General features: G+C 38.0%; 1 protein-coding gene across 1 annotated transcript in view; it reads right to left on the bottom strand.

Moving 5' to 3' along the window:
* The window catches only part of LOC110173018 (glypican-6-like), a 181387-nt gene that overhangs the window by 66892 nt on the left and 90093 nt on the right, over nt 1-24402 (bottom strand). The window contains 1 exon segment of the mRNA XM_020938992.2: nt 19395-19786. Within this exon segment, the coding sequence (XP_020794651.2) occupies nt 19395-19786 (392 nt within the window).

Genomic DNA, 24402 nt, shown 5'->3' with positions numbered 1-24402 from the left:
GTTCTTCTCTGTAGTAGTTTTTGGATGTCTTTAGTTGACTACAGCCATACTCATCTGTATTCTACTGTCTAAATGGCACATATTACACCACTATCTGAAAGCCTGATGCCATCAGGTCTCAGAACCTAAGCAAGTCTGGACCTTGTTAGTACTTGGATGGGAGACAGCTGGGAAAATCAGGTGCCACAGAGGGGCGCCAGCCACAAAAACTGTCGTTGTGTCCTTAGGCAAAGCACTTCACCCACCTTGCCTAGTATGAAAGTGGTGTGTGCATGAATGATGGTGGTGGTCCAAGGGGCCCATGATGCAGATTGGCAGCATCGCTTCAGTCAGTCTGCTCCAGGGCAGTTATGGCTACAATAGTACCTTACCACTACTGAGTATGGAGTGAATGAATAATGCTCTGTAAAGCATCTTTGAGTGTCCAGAAAAGCGTTGTATAAAAACGGATGCATTATAAGCTCTTCCCTCAAATAAAAAAATTAAATAAATAAAAAATAAATAAATACTGTCACCTTGTGATGTCACGTGGTAATACAGGGAGTGTTTTAAACTCAGCCTTCGCTCGAATAATTTGGCTAATTCAGTCCTGGAAATAACAATCTCTACTGAATAACTGTAGCTGTTAATTTGAAAATTTCCACTTTATGACATCACAAGGTGGAACAGAGCATTAAAGGCCTACTCAAACATCTGTGAATGAAGCAAAACTCCAGGTATGTTTTTGGAGAGCTAAATGCATTCTAAAATGACTAAAAGCTCACAAGAATCTATTTAGTGTAATATAGGACCTTTAAATAATGTTATTGTGTACTGAACTGTGCAGAAACATCAGCCCCTCTAAAAGACCAGGGAAACCATATGACGCATACATTATGAATAGAACATTTTCATTAGACAGATTTGGGCCATATTGGCTGTAATGATGGCTAACATGAGACAACAGTAGCGTGGTCCCCTTGTATGCGATAGGGTGTTGTAGCGCACATATGGCATGCTCCTTCAGGACACACACACGGGACACGCACAGATGACTGAAAATTGCTTTGTGCCACCAGGTAATGAAGTGGTGAGAAATGACAGTGACTTTGTGCGCAATACCAAGGCCAATCAGCGGGGGCACTAGAGGGACACAAGGAGAGAAGGGCCAAAAAAGCGCCTCCATGACTCTTTAATAATTCTTTTGACAGGCTGAGATGCAGTGAGCTGATTGGACAAGGGTGTAAGACTATATTAGTGCCCCAGAGTCCCCACGCAATTCTACTGCCATTAGTGTGAATAGTAATATGAGTAATCCTTCACAGGGCAAATCAGAGCGCCATCTGCTCCCAAAGACTGGCATGTGCTTCAGGGCAGATGCAAAGAACTGGGACCAGCAAAAAAAGAGAAAAAGAAGTCACTAAAACTCACTCTCATCTCTGTCAAAAGCACATGTATGTATAACATGTTAACATTTGAAGAATTCAAGAGCAAAAACAGATACCTGTGCTCTGATTTTTTCTTTTTTTTCTTTCTTTTTGCTACCATCTTTTACATGTATTATTAGGGGTGTAACGATATCCAAGTCTCACGATACGATATCGTCACGGTACGAACCTTACAGTACAATATTTATTGCGATACCGTGGGGAGGCTCATGATTAGGGATGTAACAATATCCAAATCTCTCTGTACGATATTTTCAAGCTATACATCTCATGGTACGATATTTATTGTAATATTTTGTGGAGGCTAACAAAACTGTTAATATGCTACTTTTTCCTCTTAAAATGCCTTGAGAAGACTTAATCCAAAGAACTAAGACTTAAAAGTGCTTAGAACTGTTATTTCTTCATGTAGTCTATGATGAAATGGGGCAAAGGATCATGGTCTATGAAGTTCTCTCTGTCTATTGCTGCACCATAACTCTTAATTTAACCAAAGAGCCTTGTAATTCAATATATTGTGAGGATCCATGATATTATTGTGAGAAATTTCATGATACAATATCACAAATATTTCAGTTATTGTTACATCCCTATGCATAATCAGTCACAATAATGTATAGTGGATTTTATCAAGAAAGGATGGAATAATAAATTGTCAGAAGTAAAATAGATTTTTTCTGAAACTATTTCTATACTTACTAAGTGCTACAAGCCTCTGAAGACTTTTTCAAATGGCACTTGTCTGTTTTTTGCGAACAAACTCTTCATTTCTTGCGATACCATCTGGATTTTCAAATACTCTTACATTCACTGCCAGCCTTAGCTCCTATTCTTGCTATTCTTGCTCTTTTGGTGAGGTTCATTATCTCCTGGAGAGTGGCCATGCTAACAGGGCTCTCACCTCTACAGCACAAGGGAGAAAGGGAGTCACCAATTCACCTGCACTCCACAGTAAAAGTCTGTATAGCCTGTATATGTGGAATGCATTGTGATTTTCTCAAATACATGTGCTGTCTTTTTAATGGAGAGGAACTAGGGGTTTTGATGTATAAAGATGATATATAGATTTAGTACTTTCAAAATGAGCATTGCTGGTTTGAATAAGTAAAGTGCATAGTGCAAGTTTTGTTTTCAAACTGCATAGTGGTAGTTTTTTTTTTTTTTTTTTTTTTTTTTACAATTGTTGGGTAGTACTCTGTAACATTACATATAAAAATATATATATAATAAAATTGTTTCTCTGAGTAGGTTTTAGACATTTAACACCAACTTGACTGATACATTTTGCAGTGTAACAATACTCAAATGATTTAGTTACGCTTCCAACTGTGAGTAAGTGGTAATATGACAAAAATGTTATGTTGCCAAAAAAACAATTTGAGCATTTGCTTTTCCTGCACCACTCCCTACATTTATTTTTTTGTGTGTGGTTTATTCTTTGAAAATACAATACTATATTTTGTGCATTATAATGCTTTGTTTTTCCAGTTACTTTAAGGGTGTATGTATTATGTCACTTTTTAGAGGAGATGTTATAGCTTTCACTAGATTGTTCTACAGTAGAGCTTAAAACTATCTATCTCAAGGGACTACACTGCCCTACAAAAGCAGAATGCCGTAACATCATATTTGGTCAAAAATGAGTTAATGTCATTTTGGGGGTGTTTGACACCTCCTTTATCATGTGAATAAATATTGTGGAAAAATATTGAGCTCAAAATTTACCTTTGACCCTTATTTGACAGTTACTATACTCTGCCTTTGCATCGTGTGCCAAAAATAAGGAGTCGTGCAAAGGCAAAAGGCAGTAACAGTGTCAATTACTGCAGTTACTACTACGGTCAATTTTGAGCTCAATATTCTCCGCATTCAAATATATCTTCATTATAGCAAATAGTTGTCAAATTTTGGGAGCCCTATCCATTATACTTTTGTCTGGACAAAACAGAAACTTTGAAGTAATTTTTGTCAGTTTCACATTTAAGATCTTTTGCCTTTGTAGGGTCGTATAGGCATATTAAAAAGTCAGATCTGTGGAGAGGAACCTTATTCAAAAAGTAATTTTTATATTTTTGAACAACAGGAGCACAGGCAATGAATAAATGTTTGATAGTTGTGTTAAATGTCGTACCATGGAACATTTGCGGCAAAGCAATAACTTCTTCTAACTTCTATCTCCCTGGAGACAAGCAGGTGACAGACTCTCCACCAGAAAAATACCGCATCACACCTTTAACATAAAATTATAAATCAGAATCACAGAACCCCAGATCTGATTATTTCTCCTTGAGTTCTATGTTGTTTGCTGTTTGTTATACCCACAATAATAACCGTAGAGCTTTTGGCCGGGCAAACAAAGCATTCAAATTCACGGCGGGGTTCTGGCGGTCCGCACCAGTGCATCTCTCCTGCATGAAGGTGATCTTAACCAGTTGTGTTAGTTCTCTAAACATAGTCACACCTTAATCACAAGGGTGTCAGGGCAGAAAATGCTTATATGGGTCAGTGGTGAAGGTGTGACTGTATGCACGCTCTATATTCACACATGTCCTTACACTATATTCAGTGTCACTTGTCATAATGATGCATAGGATGGACAGCGGAAAATACATACAAGAATTACTGATATTTTCCACACTGAGTTAAAGGTGTATGGAAGATAATTAGTTTCATAAGATTTTGAATTTTAAATGCCGTTGAATTTCTCAGTTTGAATATTTTAACTCTGAAAAAACATGTTTGAATTATTTTTATTCTGAATTTTAGTTGCTGAAATTTCAAGTGTTTAAAATTCAAAATAATAATAATAAAAAACCTTTTGAATATTCAGAACAAATATATTCAAGACTTGGTAACACTTTATAATAACTACACCTTACTTAGCCTTAATAAAGCATGAACAAAGACTTAATTAAAAATGAACAAAGATTTAATTAATAATGATTCATGCTTAGTAAATGCTTAATAAAGCATAATAAGTCTTCACTTTAGAAAAGCTCTCAAAAAGACTTAACTAACAGATAACAGCTGCCTAAATTATCATTGCATTGTATTATTAGTAAATCATTGTCTCATAGTTTATTAATGATTAATAAATGCTCAAATCGTTAGTCCAGTGAGTAATTAAGTATGAAATAATTATGAGTAACTATTTACAGTAACTATTTACAGCACAGGCAACATGCTAATTAAGTAGTTACTAAGCATGACTCATTATTAATTAAGTCTTTGTTCATTATTAATTAAACATTTGTTCATCCTTTATTACGGCTAAATAAGGTGTAGTTATTATAAAGTGTTACCCAAGACTTCATATTAAACAGTCAAAAATCAGAGGGTAAAATTTGCAGTGAAAAAAAATTAGCAGGAAAGATCCAAGATGCCAAGGCTGAAGCACTTGATCCAAAGTGATCTGATCTAACTTAGTAACCGGTGCAGTGAACCAGTCTGATTGGTCAGAATTAGCCTCATCAAAACATTTCATACAAGCATTTCTTTCTGTGGGCACGTAAACCTGCCCACAGATGAGAAGGACCAATAGGAAACAGCCCCTGTCCTCCTCACTCACACATGATCGATTGCTTCTTCCTTGGCAAATTGGGTCTTTGTTGTGAAAATTTTCACCGCAAATTTTACATTCTGAATTTTAACTTTTGAATTTGAGGGCTTGAAAATGTCTGTGCTGAATATTTAAAAGGTAACATTTTTATTCTGAATTTGAAATATATTGAAAAGGTATACTTATAATTTCAGCAACTCAAATTCTGAATAAAAATAATTCAATTCATTTTTTAGATTTAAAAAATTCAAAGTGGGAAATTCAGTGGCATTTAAAATACAAAATCTGATGGAGCAAATTATCTTCCATAAAAGGTGCACAGTTTAACTCCTAAGGTAGAGGGTCTGCTATTTGCTTGTCTTCATGGAAATGTTATTTCTTGCTTGGAATTGTCACTTGCCTGTGTGCATCCACAGGTATCTTCTGTCTAAAATCATCTTTATTTCTTGTGTCTCTTATACAAAATAATGAAAAATATGAAGTGGGTGGTGCTTTTTAATCTTAATTTTTATATGTTCTATTCTTCTATTACAGCACTATTAACTGTGCCTAATTGTTCCACAAATATCTTTTATTTATTTCAATTGCATGTGTTTTATTGCTCAAAAATACCTTAAAAACATGAATTCTTATCATGTGCGGACTTGCTTCTCCCTAAGTCTGACCTGTTTATCAAGGCAAAACAGTAATATCTCCATGGAGGTGGTGGAGGTGACAGACCTAGAAAAGTTACCCAGTGCACCTTTAAGCCTAAACATATAATTTTTAGTTTGTCAGTCATCACCAGCACCAAAAGAACAAATTGTTATCTTTTTCAGTGTTTTCCTTCACGTGCAATTTGTGTGACTGTGAACTTTGTGGTCTAGCAGCACACAGCAATGAGCCTTTCTCACATTTCTGGCAGTACAAAAATAACTCCAATGGTACTCTTGCATCAATTGCTAATGTTGGAAAAATCATGCATAATTTCATCTCTAATAAAAAGGGTTGACAACACAAAGTAATAGTTTTTGCACAGTGGCTACAATTATAGGCGAGACCCCATTCCAAAAAAACTGAGATTGCAATTGTGTTTCTCTTTGTTGCAAACATAAATGATATATTGGAAAACATTTGTTAAAAGATGAAAAAAATAAATAAATCATATCATGAGTGACACGTCGGGTTGCCAGATTTTAAGAGAAACAAGCATCCAAGTCTCAACTAAAACTAAAACAGAACAACAAACAACCCCAGCCCCACAGAAACAAGCGACTAGTAGAAATGAAGGACACATAAAGATGTTTATGATTTCAAACATGTGATTTCAAAATAAGTACAACCGTTCTGTCTGATACTAATAGGTACTATCTATGTCATTTATTTGCTTGACCAGCCAGTCCCTTCTTCTGTCCAAATCCAGGGAATCATGGCCTCTGAAAGTGGGAAGAAATGATCCACCAGATCCACTCACCTTTGTAAGTTTTGTCAAAGTGCATGGTTCTGGCTAGTCAGGTAAATCATGGGTTTGTCAACATGAAAAAGAACAGATTAAATGCACAAAACCACCCAACAAAAAATATGGTTAGATGAAAATAATTAGAGGAATAAATTCATGGAATCCCACATTTTTAACAGATTTAATTAGAGTTCTGTACATTACATTACATGACTTAAATTATTATTATTTTTTCCCAGTAAAAGTACCTTTCGTGTTAGTTTCAGTGAACAAGACCACAGACCGTGCTACCTCCATGTTAAATGTAAGACAGATCCTCTGACCAGTCAGGAGAGGCTGCTCTAAAATGATCCACTGTCACTTCCATAACTACTGACCGGTGACTGTGGCCCACATGAGCAGCGGAGCTCGGAGAAGTGATGGCGAGGTGCTCTCCTGTGTCTCTCGGTGCAGATCTGTGCTCATGTGTGGACCCAATCTGACACGTACTATGTTCTGTGACAGGCCATAAGCAGTACTTTGGGCTTTCTGTTTGATTCACATGGACAAGTGAAAACATGCTAAAAGCTAACTCACACACGGTGCTGTGACTTCCTGTCTTTAGCTTTTCCCCTGCCTCCCCGTGAATACAGCAGGTACACACAGTCCAGCCCACAGATCAGCGTAGATGTCAGGCAGAGCACCTTTTCTCCAGGGCAACTGGGAGCTGACAGATTCACCTAAGTGCTGCTTAAATAAAGATGGGGCCACACACTTTAAACTCAAGCTCAAGTCATACACGGAAAAAGTGGATGAGATGTGATCGGTGAGGGGGACAGGGATTCAGGACAAGTCAAAAACAAGATAGATTGAAAATGTTTGTTTATAAACTTGATAATACTAATAATACATATTCTGAATATTAATTTTCCAGTACAGTTAGCCTTTCATTTGGCACTATTCAAAATAGTTACTTTTCTAAAATCCAAGGAATAAATAGCGGTACTTGAGCACTCAGAGTAGGTTTCAAGCTGCACTCAATTAGTGAGAAAAATATAAAACACTGCTCTTATGGTGCGAGCAGGTGTGATTTTTCCTTCTCTGATCAGAGACAAATAAATGCAGAACAGATCGTGAAACAAATATAAAGTTGCTTTTAATCCTGTTGCCTTTACACTATAATTTAAATACAATCCAGTTTGAAAGTATTCTGAATATTTTAAATACATTTTCCAAATATTCTTTCCATCACTGTGTATTTGCCTATTTCTAATTTTTATAATATTAAAAATGTGAAAAACAAAACCAGTTGAGTTGGAACAGTTTCCAGTCATCCAAACTAATTCCTAACTTTCTCAACTCAATCTGATCATTCTAATCCTTCACAGTGATGAGTTTATAAGCATGTGTCACAACAAGTCTCACAACGTTTATGGTCAAAGCAAAGTTTAGGCCTCACATCATTTCTTACAACAACAAGCCTGCCTAACAGTGTTCCTATTGTGTCACTGATTGATAAAAATGTCGTCGTAATTCAATGCAGACAGAACACAACGCTCTGATTAGGGCTGCTTTTATATATGCACTGGGACAGAACTGATTTTACTCTACTACAAAAATATACTACACAAGAGGAACAAATGGAATTACTAAAACTAATTTGAAAATCTAAATAAAAGGGTACTTATGCCTGGGTTTGTAACATATTGAAATTAGTTTTTTTTTCTCCATCTCCTTTCAAATGTCCGCCAGAGCTTCATCTTGGAGTTATGAAATCAGTCCTGTACAAAGTAGAGCACAGACTATATTACTTCATAATGCGTTTTTATGGGCCCAGCACTGATGCGTGCTGTCTCTCACTCCTCGACATTCTGCAGCTCGCCTCTGATCAGAATCTTTTAATTAAAAAGGACATCTTTGGTGCGGCACATTTCCCTTTGACGAGCCAAACGTGGTGAGCCAGCTGCCATCTGCCGCCACAGCACTGCCACTGTGGCCTCATCCCCTGCAAGCTGTGGGAGACCAGTGCCAGACAACAAGAGGGGAGGAGGAGAGGAGAGGGGGAGGACAGAGGAGAGAGAAGGAAGAGGGGACAGAGAGGAGGGGAGGTGAGCATCGTCCTCTGCGAGCTGTGGGAGAAAAGTGCCTGACAGGAGAAGAGAGAAGGGGAGAAAAGAGGAAAAGAGGAGTGAGGAGAGAGACAGGAAAGGAGACGGAAGAGAGCAGAGAGAGGAGGAGAGAAGGAAAGAGGAGTGAGGGAAGAGAGCGGAGGTGAGGGGAGGTGAGTATCATCCACTCCAAGCTGTAGGAGATCAATGCCTGACAGGAGAAGGGGAGAGAAGGAGGGAGGAAGGAATGAGGAGAGAAAGAAGAGAAGTAGGAAGAGGGGAAAGAGCATCACCTGCAAGCTGTGGGAGACCAGTCCCAGACAACAAGAGAGGAGGAGAGAGGAGGAGAGGAGAGGGGGAGTACAGAGAAGAGAGAAGGAAGAAGGGAGAGAGAGTAGGGGAGCATAATCCTCTGAGAGCTGTGGGAGAAGAGTGTGAGAAAACAAGAGAGGAGGAGATTGAGGAAAAGAGAGAGGGAGGAGAGGAGAGGAGAAAGAGAGGACAGAGGAGAGAGACCAGTGACCCGAGCCAGACAACAAGAGAGGAGGAGAGAGAGGGACGAGAGGAGAGAGGGGAAGGGAAGAGAAGAAGGGAGAGGGAAGAGAGGGAAGAGGAAGTTAGACTCATCCCCTGCAAGCTGTGGGAGAAAAGTGACAGACAAGAGGGAAGGAGAGAAGGAGGAGAGGAGAGAGAGAAGAAGAAGAAAGACTGGAAAGAAAGGTGAGGGGAGGTGAGCTTCATTCCCTGCAAGCTGTGGGAGACCAATGCCTGACAGGAGAAGAGAGAGGGAGAAAAGAGGAGTGAGGAGAGAGGCAGAAAAGGAGAAGGAAAGAGGAAAAGTGAGGGGAGAGAGAGGAGGTGAGCATCATATCCTGCAAGCTGTGGGAGACCAGTGCCTGACAGGAGAGGAAAGAGAGAGGGGAAGGAGGAGTGAGGAGAGAGGGAGAAGGAAGAGAGGAGAGAGAGGAGGTGAGGGGAGGTGAGCTGCATCCTCTGTAAGCTGTGAGAGATATGTGCCAGACAAGAGGGGAGGAGGAGAGTGAGAGAGAAGAGGGGGAGGAAGAGGGGAGAGAGAGATTCAGTGCCAGACAAGAGAGGAGAAAAAAGAGAAGAAAGGGAGGGAAAGAAGACGAGTGAGGAGAGAGGGTGAGGTAAGAGGGAAGACAGAGGAGGTGAGAAGAGAGAGAAGACAACAAGAGGGAAGAGTTGAGGAGGGGGAGAGAGGAGAGGAGAAGAAGGATGATGAGAGGTGAGGAGAGCAAGCAAGGTGAGAGAGGCAAGAGGGAAGAAGAGAAAGCAAAGATGACGGAGCAGAGAAAGAGGGCAAAAAGTAGAGAAGGAAAGGGAGAGAGGAGAGGAGGAGATGGGAAGGGAGAAGAGAGAGGGAACAAATACAGACAGGAAACCAAGCCAAGTCAAGCGAGAGCAGTGGAGAGAGACAGACTTTGTGAGCGTTCTGCTTGTGGTGCTTGTGTTGTGGAGTGGATGGTGGTGAGAAACAGAGCAGCTCCACAGTCTGATGGAGGAGGTCAGCTAATCTGCCCCGAATCCGGCCGCATCCAAACTCTGCTCTCTCCAACTTCTGCAGACTATATGAATCTGCAGGGACCATTTTCACTATGTACTTTTTCATTAGTTTCATCAGCAAAGTGAAAGAATGAGCTTCGCAATTTCTACATCAGTTTCACTCCTCGTTTTCTTTTACATCATCTAACTTTATTCCAATTTGACCGTGTCATTTCAGTCTGGCTTTACGTTGCCTATAACCACACAAGAATTCCCACTATAGCCATATCCAAACTTGGTCTCACAACTTCAATAGGCACAAGCAAATTAATATGTTGAAAGGTTTAATAGTTGCAAGGGGGGCTATTAAAGTGTAAATGGTAGCAATTCTATATTAGTTACCCAAAATCGTTAAGAAGAGTGGAACCAATATACTGCATATAGAAAACAACACACAATGTAATATAAAACAGAGCTCCAGTTTTTTAAATGTGCACTATGTAAACTTTTCCCCACGGAGATGTTATGCTTTGCCCAGAATGTTCCATAGTATGCCATCAAACATCTGTCATGCATTTATTTCATTAAGGGCTCAAAATAAATAAATAAATAAAATAAAATAAAAGAAGAAAAAGGCGCTTCTCCATAAATCTGATCGACAAGTTGGCCTGGAGGGGTGTGTAAAAATATTGAAATATCGATTTATCATATTGTTTAATGTGATGATACAGTATCAATATCGTGGGCTGCTGTATCGATATATCTCCAAGAGTATTTTTTGGTACATTTTACTAGTTATTTTGTTACAGTGCTACAGTTTTGTAACTTGTTTGGAGGAAGGAAACTCATTTATGAGACACATTTGATATATTCACTGTTTTGATGATTAAAATATTTGTGTTTCATATTAACTTTGCACAAGAAGTGGTTTAACAAAGACTTTTAGTGCCACAGCCATGATTTAGTCTTTGCTTTTTACTGAACCCTTTCAAATCGATTTGAAATATACTGTATTGAATCGAAAGTTCAATGTATTGTATCATGGTCCATGTATCGAGGTATGTATCATATCTTGTGATGTAACAATAACCAAAATATTGTGATATTGCATCGTCAAAGTTCTCGCAATAATATCCTGGACCATCACAATATATCAAATTGCAAGTCTCGTTGCTTAAATTAAGATTTATGGTGCAACTATATATATAAAAAAATACATATAAAAAAAAAAAAAGACAGATAATTACTGTACACAAACCATAATCCTTTGTGCCATTTCAGTGCAGACTACAAGAGGAAATAACAGTTCTTTTACAGTACTTTTAAGTCTTAGTTCTTTGGATAAAGTCTTGTCAAGGCATTTTAAGAGAAAAAGTAACATATTCACAGTTTTATTAGCCTCCACAAAATATCATACTAAATATCATACTGTGAGATGTATATCATGAAAGTATCGTACAGAGACATTTGGATATTGTTACATCCCTAATCGTGAGCTTTCCCACGATACTGCAATAATATCGAAATGTGAGGTTCATAAGGTGACGATATCGTATCATGAGACTTGTATATCGTTACACCCCTAATATTCACTGTTTTAATGATTTAAATGAATGTGTCTCATATGAACTTTACATAAGAAGTGGTTTAAGACTTTTAATATCACAGCCATGATTTAGACTTAGTTTTTTATTGAATCGATTTGAAATATATCGTACTGATTGAAAGTTCACTGTATCAAGATATGTATCCCATTGTGGTCCATGTATCGAGGTATGTATCGTATCGGCGGCTTCTTAATGATACTGTGATAGTGTCACCAGCTTGTGTCCATGAAGAGGTATTTGTAATGCCATACTAAGAAATATTGTAGGCAAAGCTATAAATCTCCATGGAGACAAGTATGTGGCCGACTGTCTACCAGAAAATTAACATAGTGTACTGGTTTCATAATATTTGTTATACTTCATAGGAATTTTGAGTAACATGATAACATTACATAAAGACTTATTTTTTATCTACTTTGAAAATGCTCTACGTAGCCAGTACTAGAGTTATGAAATATTCTCCCCTTGTCTAAATGTCTTAAGTGCAGTGAGGCAAGTGCATAAAACACAGAAAAGAATAAAGCTAAAGACCATTATAGTGTTATGAGACGATGTAGTAATTACAGCCTGTCCCACGCAGCAGCAGTAAAAACCCCACATTCTCCCAGCACTCGGACCAAAGGTAAATGTAGAAAAACCCCAGAGTAGAAACCATCTGACAGCCAGTGGAAATGAGTCTATAATGAGATCAACATGACACGAGTATGAGCCATCAGGAAGAACAAATCTCTCACTGCACAAACTACCCTTTAAGCATCCTGACTCAATCCCAGCATGCAAAAGGGCAGCCTCTCTGAGTGATAAGTGCTCTAAATATCTTCAACTTTAAAGCCATTCGAAAGGTTTAAATCTCTGTAATGTACGGCGGACTTTAATGTGAGCTGTGTTTTAAGTACCACTGGATTACTCTTAATGGTCATCACGAACTGTAATCCCAAGATATCCCTTGTTTAATCCTGGAAACAGCTCAGTAAAAGTCAAATCAAATGTATTTTTAAAGGTCCTGTATTACGCTAAATTGAGTTGTGTTTTATTTCATTCACACATGTTTGAGTAATCCTTTATTATTGGTCTGTTTTCATCTACAAAGCTAAAAAAAAAAGCTCAGTTCCACCTTGTGATGTCATGGTGCGGTAGTTTTCAAGTTAACATCTACTTTTAAGAGATTTGAGATAGTAGAGATTGGCAATTCCAGGTCTGAATCTAATCTCCAAATGATTTTAGTGAAGGTGTATGGAGTTTAAAAACACAGTGGAGCACTTCCCGTTCTATCATATGAGATCACAAAGTGGAACATTGTATTTTCAGTTTCATAGAAGAAGTGAGCCTACATACGCAGGGGTTTTGTGCGTTAAACATATGTGAATGAAACAAAACACAACTTCAGGCATTTTTTTTTGAAGAGGAAACATCATTTTAAGATACAGCAGATAATAAAGTAGCATAATATGGAGCTTTTTAATGGAGCAATACAGTTTATTCTGAGTTGTGACGTGACAGTGCTACAGCTTGTTAGCAGTAATTATGAATGCTGCGTGATCTGTGTCGCCCCTTCTGCTTAAAATAACATGGAAAATGGAAAAGACAGATGGGTAAAAGAGGCCAGTGGATGTGCCATGTCAACTTGACTTTTCATATGTGATTTGCTTATTCAGGTTTGCATGAGCCTCTGACACTACCAGGGGCTGTGTTCAATATGCAATTTGATATGAATTATGTATCCGATATAAAATTACCACCAACAGACAGCTAAGGGTTCAATAGGAGCTGAAGTGTCATTTAAAGTCATACTTCCTCTGCTAAGAAGGGCTTTAATGGTTCAACTACTGCGGCTGGAAGGGAACACCAAACTTTAACTAATGTTCAAATCTGTTACTAGGGCTTTTATTTCTTTTGATACAGCAGATTTGCTTGAGACAGCACTATTGATACTTTGCAGCTGAAGTCATCAGCTTTCCCTGGGGGTGTGTTGCTAACTGTAGGCTCTGCTCTATCTGCAGGTTTATTAGACTTTAACCTGTGCTTTATTCTAATGCAATCTGACCGTAAAGAACTGGCTTAGCTGGAACTACAACAGGTGAGATGATCTGTGTGTTTAAACAAGTCTCTCGCATATAAAATGACAGTCACAAGGTCGCTAGCCTTTGCCAACAGTTTATTTAGTTATTCACTCTCACCTTTTTGTTAAAAATCAAACTCTTAAACAGGACCATGGACGCTTGTATGATTACAGGCTGTGATTTTTCAAGAGTTTTCAGACAATCAGACAAACTGTCAGCAACAGTGTTTGCTTATGTATTCATAGTGAACATTCCACCATTAGAGATACATGTAGAACACCCCCAGAGTGACGTCTCTACAAAGCATCAATAGAAATGATAATATAGATCTTTTGCTCAATGATTTAACAGGCTCTATTCACACTTACGTCACAAACCAGGAAGACATTTGGAAACATGCGATGACGGCTTTTGGTGTAGTTGCCGACACTGGGCTCACAGACCGACTGTGAAGTAAATGTATCCCATTGAAGTAAATGTGATCAGAGGTAAAATGAAGTCTGTATATGTATGTGCTGTTTGGAATCATCTTGAATTTGGCATCCTCATCTTTTCTAATTACATGTATTCAGTGCGCTCGGAGATTGTGTCAGTGGGGAAATGATGAAAACTGAGGTATGGTTGTAAGTGTTGATTAGCCGAACATAATAGAACACGACAATGACATGTAGACGAAGAAAACTGGGAAGTTTTCAAATTTTTCCTAGATTTTGTCAGATTTACTACTGCGAACACAGCCTGCTGGAAGTTGTAATCGCATGTTTCCAAACGCCTTCCTGGTTTGTAACATAATCATGAATAGACTATTTACTTTATGATAGAGCTGTAGTCGTTTAGTTCATTAATCGGTTGATTGAGTCTGTGAGACTAATCATTAGGGTTATACAGATTTATATGGGACAACAGCAGAAAGGGGACAGAAGTAAGTGAGTAAGATGAAGATTTGGTATTTTGGGGTATTTATATGTAAAAAGGCAGATTAAACTCATAATGCAAACATATATAAATACATTGTTTCCTAGTACTTTTTTTTTTTTTTTTTGCATAAATTGTTGTTTTTGCATGAACTCCTGTGCAGGTGTAGTCTTGGGTGAGTACAGTTTGGGTCAGATACATAGAGATAAGTAATAGGTTTGAGAACTTCTTTAGTTGGCTACACCACTACTGTATGAAAGAATTCAAGCAGAATAAAGCATTGTCCAGTTCAAATGAAATACATTTTATACAAAGCATGATTGTGAAGGAATCAAACTGACAAATAAATTGGTGATGCAGGTCCCCGTGTAAGCCCTAAAAGAGTTTGAATGTGGAGCTGTAGCCGGTAAAGGAGGACAAACCCCTGAAGTGCTCCAATAACTGTTGCCTGCCAGCTGGGCACAGTCCATTTGCGTTGGAAATACAGTGTCTGATTGCACCAAGCTCCCCAACAGCTCCTCAATGGGCACAGTGCTGAGATTCTCTTATTAGCCTGTGCTCGCTCAGCAAAAACATTTAAATGCTCCGTCAAGAAATCACAAAACGGATTTAAAGAGACACTGCAAATGGTTCAGTTAAAATATATGTAGTGTATCAGTGTTCCTATTTCCAAATGCTTTTTCCCATAAAGAATGCTATGCTGGTATTAAAGTCTGTGGTCCAAGGCCTATAGGCTTATAATAACAATTGTAAGGTCTAGCTCTGCAAATTATGATGTATGAAGATAAATGTTCTGGTGCCATAAAACCACCATTCAGCCTCTAGGAGACAAAATGCAATAACCAAAGAGATAGCACTGCAAAGCACAGTGTTAGCCACAGTTACACTTGTTTTAAAGGGATATATTACACTGTTTTCTGATCTAAGTTATAATGTTGTTTCCTCATCAAAAAAAAGACCTGGAGTTATGTTTTGTTTCATTTATGCATGTTTACAATCACAAATTCTGCTTATTTAGGCTTTTTTGGATCATTTCAGTCCTGGAATTGCCAATCTCTACTGAATTTAAGGTAAATGGTCAGATATAAATGTCATGCCATATTGTGGAAAATGAAGCATAAAGTATCACGTCAGCACATATAATCATCTGCCAATAGATTGACAAAGACTGATTTAGAATAGCTTAATATAACACCATTTGCCCACGTTATGAACTGGATTAAAAGGTTTGCATATTTGTCTACGCTTGTTGCTGCATAGAGCGTAATGATTTCTTGAATACAACCCACAGACCGAACACATCAAGAAGTCAACTAAGGGAGTATGACGTCATTCAACTCCAGTCATTTGAAGTCAAAATAGCAAAATAAAAACACCAGGAATCCAGGATCATGTAGAGCAGGTTAATACAAACATTTTAAGACTAAAATGATGAGGATGACTGCAGCAGTTACAGAGAGAGAGGTGACAATTTTTCAGTGTAAAGTCAATTGGAGCCAGAGGCAATGGAGCCAAAAGCGCCCCCATGAATATTTCCAGACAGAAGTAAGTGAGTAAGTGAGTAAGCTAAAGATTTGGTATTTTGGTATTTATATGTAAAAAGGCAGATTAAACTCATAACGCAAACATATAAATACATTGTTTCCTAGTACTTTTTTTTTTTTTTTTTTTTGCATAAATAGGAATCCAAGATCATGTAGAGGAGGTTAAAACGAACATTTTAAGACCAAAATGACAAGGATCACAGCAGCAGTTACAGAGAGAGGGGGGTGGGATGTGGGAGGTTTCAGTGTAAAGTCAACTAGAGCCAGAGGCAATGAACCCAAAAGCGCCCCCAGGAATATTTCCTATTTGGAACGCGGCGGCAAGCGGGTTAGCTATGTCCATTTATATATACAGTCTATGTATGATTCAACCATAATAACCACCACTGTTGATTGTACTGAAAATGACCAAACCCTGCAGTTGGGTGGGTGGTTGTGGGTTTCACAGAGGACAAAAGGGTCAAGGTCAGGCATCGTGTCGAACAACTTTACACCTCTTCTCCCTTTTTTCCACAGCTCATTTTCCGACAGGCTGCGGCGTTCCCTGCATTACTGCTCTGCTCCATTATTTATGACGGATCTGGAACGTGGGATTTGATCTAGTGCAATGGAGGCGCCTTCGGACCCCTCTTTCAGTGTGGCTTGGCAGATGTATAGAGGTATTCAGTTTAACTTTTCATCAAATGGCTGGTTCCGCAGAGGAGTGGTGCAGACTGTTTAAGAGATGGTGATAAACAATTGAAGAGGTCTGACTCAGAGGAGCTGGATGTATGGCAGCAGGGCACACTACAGTATATCTGCACACACTTCCATAAGACTGTGTAATTACCAGAGGCCAGCTGTTTGGGAACACACACAGTATATATCAAACAGGAGCTGGAGATTCAGAGCCAAAAGCCAAGACTCCGTCATGTTTGGAGTTTCAATTGAAAAACGGGTTGTTTACCCGAGCAACAGCAAACAATTGTGACACCTCATTTAACAGCTTCTTGTGCTAACGTGCCCTGATTATCATTTATCTGCTATTATGGAGATTCAAATAAGCAATTTACAAGCTATCTGCCAGTGATGAGAAATCACTTAATATCTTTTATTTGTTGTTATTGCCTCTATTTTTGTAAACTTTTTGAACATTTGTGACAGATTGCCCAGTGGTACTTTTTAAATGCTATATATTTACTTTACAGGTGAATTATGTTACTTTAGTGTTAGATGGTCCACCACCTGGTTTTGTTTGCTTGACATCTTGCGCTGTATGACATTTAACTTTTCTATTTGTTTTTTCAATGAATTATATTGCTAAATAATACCTTAAAATACAATTGTTACTGTGTACACTCTAGCCTATCCACAGATCTGACCTGTAACATGCACCACCTGCTTGTCCTCATGGAAACAGAGATGTTTAAAATCTTACTGTGCAACATTCCAGACAAAGCAATAATGTCAGCATGGAGACAACAGATGGCGGATCCTCCACCAACAAAATTACGCAATGCACCTTTAATAAACAAAATACAGTATATTTACCTTTGTAGTTTGTTTTGATACGTGTGTTTTAGTGTTGTTGTCATAGTAAAAGGTCAAAACTTTTCAAATGTAATCAAACACAATAATAGTATTTTCTTTGATTTTACAGTCTTATATTGTTCAGATAATAATCATGACATTCTAAAACTTTCAGGAACAATGTTGTCCTATTGAATATGATTGCTTTTAGTATTGATAATTATTCATGAGTATCCAGTTTTTATACTAATATTAGAACTGATTAATATCTGGTTACATTTTTACAACAACAAAATTGAATACATCTTCAATTTCACATTTCCTTGAAGCAATAAATAGTTGCTTTGAGAAATAAGACTAGGCAACCGCAGTAACAGCACAGCTCACATGTATCATTAGTATCTGTGCAGAGGTGTGCTTTAAAACTATAGCTCAGAGAGGCACGTCCCATACAACTCATTAATTTTGCACTTTTATCCTAAATAAATTATTTTCTTGTGTGTGAGCTTTATCAGTGCTGACGTGTTTCTCATTTTTCATAAGACTGATCTACACACACGCCCCCATCTGTCTGGTAAACAGACTTGGTTACATCATTTAACAGTTGCATAACTTTCAGTGTTTAACATGGATTTAAGAACTAAACTCCCATAATGCATTTCTAATCTTCAATGTGGGCGAGCATTATAAACATATTTTAATATGAAAAAACATAAGCAGGAAGAGGATGATCAGAGATTATATATGTAAATATCTAAAAAACAAAGTCAGTCAAGAAAAAGAAATGAAAAACTCTATCCTATCCCAAGTGAACTGTTCTTTAAATTACCTCTTTTAGCCCATTGCTGCTCACTGTATTCACCCCTGCAGCTATTCATAAAATATAGAGTCTTAGCAGTGAAAAGTAACTGGTGTAAATAATTAGGGCTCAATTAAAAAGTACAGAATGCAAAGGACCATACATTATTAAATGTTTACAACTCCAGTCGTGGCATACATACAGCCATCAGGGCAACAGCCAAAGGCAAAACAGCTCGACTGTCATCAAAAAGTTTTGTTTCAATTTCTTAGTTTTCTACAGTTAGTAGTTTTTCCCAAATAAAATAAAAATAAATAAATAGATAAATCTGTGGATAGGGAACCTCATTCACACCAAGAATTCATGTTTTAAAGGGCCCATATTACACTACTTTCTAATGTATGTTGTGATGTTGTTTCCTCATCAAAAACACACCTGGGGCTGTGTTTTGTTTCATTCACACATGTTTCACACACAAACATCTGTGAGTCCTTTTTATAACCCATTACACCTTCACTAGAATAATTTGGATGATGTCAACCTTGGAACTGACCATCTCTGCTAAATAAAAGGTAAAATGTTGCTGTTAACTTGAAAATTACACCTTCATGACATCACAAGGTGGAAAAAAGAAATTTGAACTTTGGTGAGGTAGACAAACTAATAATAAAGGATTACTCAAACATGTGTGAATGAAACAAAGCACAACTGCAGATATGTTTTTGAGGAGGTAACAATATTCTAACATGACTTAAAGCTCACAAGAGTCAAATAAATCACATCTCCATGGAGACAAGCAGATGGGTAACCCTTCAAAAGAAAAGTTATACAATGCACTTTTAAACTGTGACATAAAAACAAAAGCATTTCATCCAAATCATACAACTTAAACCATCCACAAAGCACATGACATCACCTTCACCAAACATGCTGAGTCACTCACCTTTGCCACCCTGTTGGCCACCTCTCTGCCCACCATCAGGCCCTGTACAAAGGTCCGAGCTGCGATGAAGGCCCTGGTCACCTGGGCCTTGAGTTTGCGCGGTATATCTCCGAACGGTTTGAGCTGGTCTGTGTATTTGCTCACACACTCCAGGTAGTCGTCCGTAAAGTGGTACTGCGAGTTGAGCAGCTGAAACATGCGCTCCAGAAGTTTGGACCAGAAGTCATTGAGCATCTCCTCCAGGTTGACATTGCCGCCGGTGTAGTAGCGCTTCAGCTCTGTGAAAAGGTCCTGGAAGATCTCCGAGTTCTGAATGTACAGTTTCCCATAGGTCTGTGTGAACATGCCATTCAAGGACTTCTCCGAGGTGTCCAGCAACTCCAGGAAAAACTCTACAGGGAGAAATAAAGAAGAATAGGTTAGGCACGTATATATTATTATTAATTTAAAAGTAAAGATGTTGTCCTATTTATATGAGTTATTTTCAGTATTGATAATTATTTATTATTTCTTTTTTATGATTAAGTTTGTCTCAAACAGTATTAAAGGTGTTACAGTCATTGAACATTTGGAGTTTGTTTTCTTTGAGTTAAAGCTCCCATCTGTAATTGGTCGCCCCACCTCTGTTGTATTCTCACAAGATAAATGAATAAATAAAATGGTATAGCTTTAACCTTGACAATATATACTATTAAGAAAAAAACATTAAAAATCTGTCCACCTACTCGTGGTCTATGCAGTCTATTTGTATGTGAGATTGGCCAGTATTGTAGTCTGAGCCAACTAATTATCGTTATTTAAAAATATAACTGAAACATCTTTCATCTTTTAACTTTCACTCACTAAATAAGATTTTTAAAAGATTAAAAAGTCAACAACACACTTTTCTATAATATTTCCATGCCTACTTGTAAACTAATAGCCGATAATGCTATGTATAGGAGCTAGCCAAAGGTACTTGATTATGTGACGAAAGCCAGTCGAAAGCATTAATAATTGAATAGTAGAAATAATGGGCCACATAGACTATGAATGATTAATGCAAAGTTTCTGATTGCACATTGTAACAAAATATTCATAAGTTTTAGACACAGACACAAGTGCAGAGCGCATTATCATCTGAAGCTGCATCTCCCATTAGATCCATAACTGTTTATTTGCCCAGAGCCTGAGATGGGCCTTAATTCAATATTAGGTTACAGACTAAGAGCTTTGAGTACTCAGAATACACAATATTCAGCTTTCAAATGCGCCTATTCTTTTAATAATATGGCAGCTTTGACTATAATGTTGTACTGTAATTTATATAATGACTTGGCAAAGGTTCTAAGATGTCCTTCTTACTGTTCGCTGCTTGAAATAAAGCTGCGCATTAGAGCTAAATTATCTTAATTGTGAAATGTGTTAAGTCAATATCCATAATGCAAGAAGCTAGAGATTGTCCAATATATTTTCTTTTTTTCATGGTTGATGCTGACAGAGATTGTTTAGAATCCAAAGCAGCTGATGGCAGACGAGCTTTACTGATATTTTTGAGCCAGTGTCTAGGGCAGGTTGTGGTAATTTCCCAAATTATCTCATTTTAATTTAGTACAGACTCATGCCTGACCTTCTTTAAATACAAACTGGGTAAGAGCTATGGCTGTTCAATTATGGAACAAATCATGATCACGGTTATTTTGGTCAATATTGAAATTACAATTATTCCAATGCTTATGTATTAGTTATTATTAGTTACACGATACATTTATTTAGCATTTCTCTCTCAAAAAAATGAAAATTCAATTAACTGGACAGCCTTAGTAAGAGCGTAGTTTTGTAGTCCCATCTTTGAACAAAAGTGTATGCATTTTTAGGCTTGTGATTAGACCAAACTAAATATTGGCCACTGCTAATCGATCTATCTCTATAAGAAACTAAATGTACCACAATATTGGAGCTCTAATCAATCAGAGATTGTATTACTATTATTACATTTTTCTATTAATATGTATTTTTTTATATTTTATTTCTTTTTCTTATTCTTGCCTTGTCTAAGATAAGATGAGATAAGCCTTTATTTGTCCCACAATGGGGAAATTACAGTGTTACAAAGTTCAAGTTCAAGAACAGCAAGAGAATAGGAAACATGTAATCACAATCAAGCTGAATACCTGTGCTCAAAATATACACACAATCTAATACAACACTGCTCCATTAGCATGAAGCAAGGCTACAGTACCAGATATTACATTTCCCCTTCATTTTACATGATGTGCGTAAATCACATCATAAAAAAAAATAAAAAAACATTTATTAGGTGATTCACAGCTTGCTACTTTACATGTTAAAAGCTTACTTTTTCAATTAAACAATGTGTTTAACATAAGCAAATGCAGTGGTATTTCTTTATTAGTGTCAAATGTCTTTCTTCCATTATTCTGATCTCTGGGGTGAGAACTAAACCAACAAAGAGAAAAGTGGAAAAGGCGTGTTATCTTGGGAGCGGCGCTGAAGCTTGGCTAATAGGATCCCATGTCTCCAGTTCACAAGCATAAATAGTGAGGATCCGCTCTGCATGCACTAAATGTCACCCCCTCTCCTCCATCTTTGTAAACAAGCACATTCAAATGGAGAGCTGCATATTAATAACGCATTCACTCACACTGTAGACTGGAATGATACTGGGGTTTGGTGACATTTCCTTGAATAGTTAGTGGCAGCAGAGGACCTACAGACACGCTGGTCACAGTCAGCTCCCACAATGCACCTCTCCTCAGTGCTAATCTGAAGCATGTGGTGTGAGTAATGTGCTCACACGCAGCCTGGTGTCTGCACAGCGGGCGCTCTGCTGTCACCAAGCCAGCAAAAAAGTGAATAAAAATACAAACAATATTATCTATTTGGCTTTTTCTGGTTGTGTGATCTGATAAGAATATGAAGAAACAGACTTACAAGTGATTAAAAATATTGCTGAAGCTGATTAATTAGTGGTTACTCGCACTGTAAAGGACCCTTTTAAAGGCCCCATATTGCGCTATTTTCTGATCTATGTGATGTTACGCAGTAATAGAGGAAGTGCTCCACTGTGTTTTTAAACTCCAAACATCTTCACTAGAATCATTTGGATAGTTTCAGCCCTGGAATTGCCAGTCTCTACGGAACAAAACATAAAATGTAGATGTTAACTTGAAAACTACCTCTTCATGAGATCACAAGGTGGAAGAGAGCATTTTGAGTTCTTGGGTTCTTTTTAAAGACAATGCAGTAAAGTGGATTTACCTTGTTGATTGTCTTTAAAAAGAACCCAAGAAGTTAAAGTATATAACTGCTCTTATCTTATATGCTCTTATCAAGGTAACAAATGACATCCGCCTGAACACTGATGCAGGCAAAGTCTCAGTCTTGATCCTGTTAGATCTGAGTGCTGCTTTTGACACTGTCGATCATGGGATCCTCTTACAGAGACTAGAGGACTGGGTGGGCATCTCTGGTACTGTACTAAACTGGTTCAAGTCCTATCTAGAAGACAGGAAGTATTTTGTTGAAATTGGAAACTGTGTCTCAGATGACATGGCCCTGACCTGTGGGGTGCCTCAGGGGTCAATCCTGGGCCTCCTGTTGTTCAATCTCTACATGCTGCCATTAGGCCAGTTAATAAGCAGCAATAACGTGTCGTACCACAATTATGCAGACGACACTCAGATCTACGTCTCTCTGGCAGCAGGAGACTATGGACCAGTGGACTCACTTGGTCACTGCATCCAACAGATCAGTGTGTGGATGCAAAACAACTTTCTCCAGCTAAACTCTGACAAGACTGAAGTCATAGTGTTTGGTCCACAGAAACAAAGGGACAGTGTCAGCAGTCACCTCCAGTCTCTCTTTCTAAAACCTTCAAATCAGGCAAGAAATCTAGGGGTAATAATGGACTCAGACTTGAACTTTAACAGTCACATAAAATCAATAACATCTGCCGCCTTTTACCATCTAAAAAACATAGCAAAAATCAAAGGTTTACTGTCTAAATCAGACTTGGAGAAACTTATCCATGCATTTGTCTCCAGTAGGTTAGACTACTGTAATGGTCTGCTCACTGGTCTCTCCAAACGAGCTGTGAGACGCTGCAGAACATCCAGAACGCTGCAGCTCGGGTCCTGACTCGAACTAGGAAGTACGAGCACATAAGTCCTGTGCTCAGGTCTCTGCACTGGCTTCCTGTGCCTCAGAGAATAGACTTTAAAGCAGCTCTGCTTGTACAAGTCTCTCCATGGCCGAGCACCAAAGTACATCTGTGACATGTTAGTGTCATATGAACCATCTCGCACTCTGAGGAGCTCAGGGACCGGCCTCCTGCTGGTGCCCAGAGTCAGAACTAAACAAGGGGAGTCAGCGTTTCAGGTTCATGCAGCTAAAACCTGGAACAGTCTTCCTGAACATGTGAGACAGACTCTTCTGTGACGCTGTTTAAATCCAGACTCAAAACATTTCTGTTTGACTGTGCATATAACTGAAAGGTTTTCATTCCGCACTCTTCTCTCCAATTTATGTCTCTCTTTTTTAATTTTAATCTTCATGATTATTTATGTTTTGATTTGTTTTTATTGTGATTTTAATGTATTTCTTATTCTGTAAAGCACTTTGAATTACTTTGTGTACGAATTGTGCTATACAAATAAACTTGCCTTGCCTTGCCTTGCCTATAAGAAGACAAAATGAACATCATTGGCTTAATAAGAGCATTTTGAGCTTTGGAGATGTAGACAGATTAATAATAAATGGTTACGCAAACATGTGTGAATGAAACAAACACAACAACATTATATATTGTGGCTTAAGAGTCCATTTCGAGTAATATAGGACCTTCAAAGGGACACTTTCCTCCAACAGCTTGTTTCTCTGGAGATCAATGGTTTGTTCACCATAGAGACAAGCAGTTCACATGCCAAGTTACTGACCAGATCGATGGAGAAGTGACTCTGCATGTTTTTCAAGGCATTTCCTTTGCAATAAAAACACACGCAACTGA

This window comes from Boleophthalmus pectinirostris, unplaced genomic scaffold (genome assembly GCF_026225935.1).
Source record: "Boleophthalmus pectinirostris isolate CB_2022bp ecotype Guang Dong unplaced genomic scaffold, ASM2622593v1 HiC_scaffold_19, whole genome shotgun sequence".
Lineage (NCBI taxonomy): Eukaryota > Metazoa > Chordata > Actinopteri > Gobiiformes > Gobiidae > Boleophthalmus > Boleophthalmus pectinirostris.
This window is presented reverse-complemented; position numbering and strand designations above follow the sequence as displayed.